Source organism: Dendrobates tinctorius, unplaced genomic scaffold (assembly GCF_039654945.1).
Source record: "Dendrobates tinctorius isolate UK_male_01 unplaced genomic scaffold, ASM3965494v1 ptg000151l, whole genome shotgun sequence".
NCBI classification, from domain to species: domain Eukaryota; kingdom Metazoa; phylum Chordata; class Amphibia; order Anura; family Dendrobatidae; genus Dendrobates; species Dendrobates tinctorius.
Window position 1 is genome coordinate 13,042,054 of NW_027361818.1, and position 4,709 is coordinate 13,046,762.

The following is a 4,709-nucleotide window of genomic DNA, read 5'->3' on the forward strand; positions in this document are numbered from 1 at the left end:
AGGCAGGCAAGGTAGTCAGTGATAACGGCCGTAATTTTGTGGCAGCCATAGCCCGTACAAAACTCACACACATACCTTGCCTGGCTCACACTTTGAACCTGGTGGTGCAGTGCTACCTTAATAATTATCTGGAGTTAACATCCCTGCTCCATAAGGTGCGAAGACTGTGCTCGCACATCCGTCGCTTGGCCGTATACTCCAGTCGTATGCAGAAGCTGCAGCAATTGCTCCACCTACCCAAGCACTGCCTAATCATAGACGATGCAACAAGGTGGAACTCCACCCTGCACATGGTTGAGAGGCTGTGTGAACAGAGGAAGCCTGTAATGCATTTGTGGGAGGATACACAGGCAGGCAGTTTGAGGGAAGACATGGAATTGTCGGGTGTGCAGTGGTCGAAGCTGAAAGACCTCTGTAGTCCTTCAGTGTTTTGAAGAATGCACACAGCTGGTAAGCGCAGACAACACCATTATAAGCATGAGCATCCCACTTATGCGTCTGCTCATGCAAAGTTTGATGCACATTAAGGATCAGGCATCTGCAGAGGAGGAGCAGGGAAGCCTTGATGACAGTCAGCCATTGTCTGGTCAGGGAACTGTCGTGGACGAGGTGGAGGAAGAAGAGGAAGAGGAGGAGGAGGATGAGGGGGATGATTATTTTGGGCAGGAAGATGATTCTCAGGAGGCAAGAGAAAATGTTTACGTTCCAACGTCATGTACAGTGTTTGTGCGTGACTGGAGGGATGTGGATTTTCCAGAAAGTGCTCCTCCACCCACCACTGGGAGTGCATCATTGACACCTGGAACATTGGCCCACATGTGCGATTATGCCTTGCGGATCTTAAAAAGGGACCCCTGCATTTCCAAAATGATGAGAGATGATGACTACTGGCTGGCCAGCATCCTCGATCCACCCTACAAAGGCAAATTTCACAACATCATGCCACAGGAGAACCTAGAGATAATATTGGCTAACAAACAATCAACTCTGGTAAATAGGTTGTTTGAGGCTTTCCCAGCACACAGCAGCAGTGCTGTTTCTCCCACGAGCAGTAGTGGGCACAATGGAAGAGGTGTTCGTGGTGCACACAGCTGAAGTGGCGTTGGAGACAGGGGTTTAATGACCATGTTGAGGAATGATTTCTCAAGTACAGCTCACATGACTGCTAATACTGCATCGATTAAAAGTGACAGGAGACAACAGTTGTCAAATATGGTTTCAAACTACTCCCATATTGATGTTCTCCCTCACAAGACATTCCCCTTTGACTATTGGGCCTCTAAAATGGATGCCTGGCCTGAATTGGCACAATATTCCTTACAGGAGCTCGCTTGCCCTGCTGCTAGTGTGTTATCTGAATGAGTCTTCAGTGCTGTTGGATCAATCCTGACAGAAAAAAGGACCCGTCTGTCTACCCAAAATGTTGATTATCTAACCTTCATTAAAATGAACCATGCATGGGTTGCAAAGGATTTTGTCCCACCTTCCCCTGATGACACATAAGTTCCCAGAAAACTGCCTCGCTTTTGTCCTCCTCTTCCTCGGACCTCACTATACTATATATACCTTGTATCTTGTGATACTGTACCCTTTTTCACCTTTTTATTTTATTGGGTAATCCATACTGAGCCTGTGAGCGTCTGTGTATGACTCATGAAATATATACAGAGATTTACTGTTATCCCTAGACTGTATAGAGCTGTACGCTTCTGATACAGTACCATATATCTGCTGGTATTTTGGGTCAATTTTCTAAAACATGAGGAAGTATGGTGGAAGAGGATGCGGACGTGGGTGTGGGGGGCCACCTGGTACTGATTGTGGTGGTGGTGCATCTGCTTGGTTTGCCAAAAACACAATAGCAGCTAAGGCAGGAGGTGTTGAGCCAGCGTCATGGTGTAGCTCTGGAAGGCCTGTAAGGCTCCGTGTTATGGGAGTAGGTAGACTGCTTTTAAAGCCGGAGAATCAGGAACTGTTTTTGGTTTACATTGCTGAAACAGCCTCCAGCTCTATCGCCTCCTCTTCTTAAGTTCAAAAAAATGCAAGCACTGAGTCGTAAGTGCAGGCTTCTGGTCAGGAGCAACCACTTTCCTTGTGTCCTTCACCCACAACAAAAGTGAAGGATGAGGCAGCACGCACCTCAGATTACTCCTAACCCTAATCTCAGCCCCAGCCCTAACCCTAGCCCTAACCCTAGCTTTAACCCTAGCCCTAACCCTAGCCATAACTCTAGCCCTAACCTTAACCCTAGCCTTAACCCTGTAAGAAAATGGAAATAAATACATTTTATTTTATTTTATTACTTTTTCCTAACTAAGGGGGTGATGAATAGGGGTTTGATTTACTATTTATTGCGGGTTTTTATGTTTGGCAGCTGTCATACGCTAAAAGATGCTTTTTATTGTAAAAATAATTTTTCATTACCACATTTTGAGAGCTAGAATTTTTCCATATTGTGACCCACCGAGTCATGTGAGGTCTTATTTTTTGCAGGATGAGTTGAAATTTTTATTGGTGCCATTTTCGGTCACGTGACTTTTTTGATCGCTTTTTATTCTGATTTTTGGGACGCAGAATGAACAAAAACCAGCATTTCATGAATTTCTTTTGGGGGGGTGCGTTTATACTGTTCCGCGTGTTGTTAAATTGATAAAGCGTTTTTATTCTTTGGGTCAGTATGGTTACAGCGATACCTCATTTAGGTAGTTTTTTATGTTTTGTCGGTTTTATGCAATGAAAACAATTTTATATAAAAAATAATTATTTTTGCATCACTTTATTCTGCGAGCTATAACTTTTTTATTTTTTCGCTGATGACGCTGTGTGGTGGCTCGTTTTTTGCAGGACAAAAACTTTAACTTTATTACATTGTCCCGGGGGGGGGGACATCACTGTCGTGTCAGATCGCTGATCTGACACCTTGCACAGCAGTGTGTCAGACCGGCGATCTACAGGCACTGAGAAAGCTGCCTCCCCGCAGGACCCCGTGGCCATATTGGATCTGGGGACCTGCATATCCCGCTGCTATGGGGGTCTCAGGAAAGCACAGAGGGAGCCCCCTCCCTGCCGATGCATCCCTAAACCTCAGGTACACTGTGATCATGTTTGATCGCAGTGTTCCAGGGGTTAATGTTTCGGGGGCGGTCCGTGACTGCCCCTGACACATAGTGCCGGGTGTCAGCTGTGGACGGGATAGTACATCTAATGTCAGTAAGGGGTTAAAAAAAGATATATAGAGGAATTGTGTAAAAAAAAGAAAATATGACATGTATTGAAAAAAATGTTGTCATTGAATCATCTCATCCTTGATTTATTGTGAATATTGTGTCAAGAAAATCCAGAAGACAAATCTTCCGTTCCTCCTTTTCCCCATCTGGAAATACAGTAATCATCTGAGATAGTCTCATAAATATGTGTGTTGCATTTAAGTATATCCTTAACATTGTCTAAACATTTGTTGAAGAGTTCTCCTGATCTCCTGATTCCTCAGACTGTAAATGATGGGATTCATCATTGGAGACACCACAATGTACAGCAGAGATAAGAACTTGTTTGTGCTCGATGATCTGTCATTGGATGGTGACATGTAAATCATGAGGATAGTTCCATAGTAGATGCATACAGTGGTGAGATGGGAGCCACATGTGGAGAAGGCTTTTGACAAGCCACTGGTGGATGAAAGGGTCATTATGATGAAGAAAATACTCAAATAACTGATAAGAATTAAAGCAAAAGGGATGACACCGCCAATGATGGTTAATACATAGTCAACTAAAGTCAAGAAGTGAGTATCGGAGGTAGTCAATTCAAGAAGAAACCCTAAGTCACAGAAGAAGTGGTCTATTATGTTGCTACCACAAAACTCCAGCTCCCAAAAAAAAATCATCTCAAAGGAAAGCAAAAAGATAAAAAACCAGGAGCCAAGAACCATCTTGAAGCAAACATGAGGTTGCATTATAGAATTGTAGCGCATCGGGCGGCAAATGGCCAAGTACCGATCATAAGACATTATAGTGAGCAGAAAAATCGGGATAAAACCAAATATAAATACCATATGGAGCTGGAAGATGCAGATCCTCACTGGCACCTCCTTCATGTCATATAGAATTACATTTAGCATCATGGGCACAATGGTCGTAGTGGAAATGATATCGGCTACAGCTAGATGCTTGACAAAGTAGAACATTGGGGTATTGAGGTTGTGATTGGTGGACACCAACACTATAATAAGGAGGTTTCCAGCCAGTATCATCAGGTAACAGAAGAGGAAAAGGATGAAGAGCAGAAATTTGTATTTATATAGACCTTTAAATCCAAGGATCAGGAACTCTGTGACTTCAGTCTGGTTGACGTCGCACATTTTCAGTGAATACACTGAAAGCAAGAGAAACTGATTGAAGTCTCCTTCATGTAAGAAAGTGAATTATGTAAATGATAAAAGCATTAAAGGATCACAATAATCTATATGTAGAAAAAATGCCTCATACACAGATTATCGATGCTGAGAAGCCCCACGTGGAGATGACCCTCGGAGTATTGGGCCATAAGTAGAGTTGAGCGATACCGTCCGATACTTCAAAGTATCGGATCGGAATGGATCGGCCGATCTTAAAAAAAAGTATCGGTATCGCCGATTCTGATACCGGAAGTCCCATTCAAGTCTATGGGACTTCCGGTATCGGAATAAGAAAAACCCTGTTTTTGCCTTG

General features: G+C 43.5%; 1 protein-coding gene across 1 annotated transcript; it reads right to left on the reverse strand.

Annotated features, from left to right (window-relative positions):
• Positions 1-3,431: 3,431 nt before the first annotated feature.
• Positions 3,432-4,360, reverse strand: LOC141049988 (olfactory receptor 1E16-like). Its single transcript, XM_073546825.1, has one exon. The coding sequence runs from the start codon at positions 4,358-4,360 to the stop codon at positions 3,437-3,439; it is 924 nt and encodes a 307-aa protein (XP_073402926.1). The 3' UTR covers positions 3,432-3,436.
• Positions 4,361-4,709: the final 349 nt, after the last annotated feature.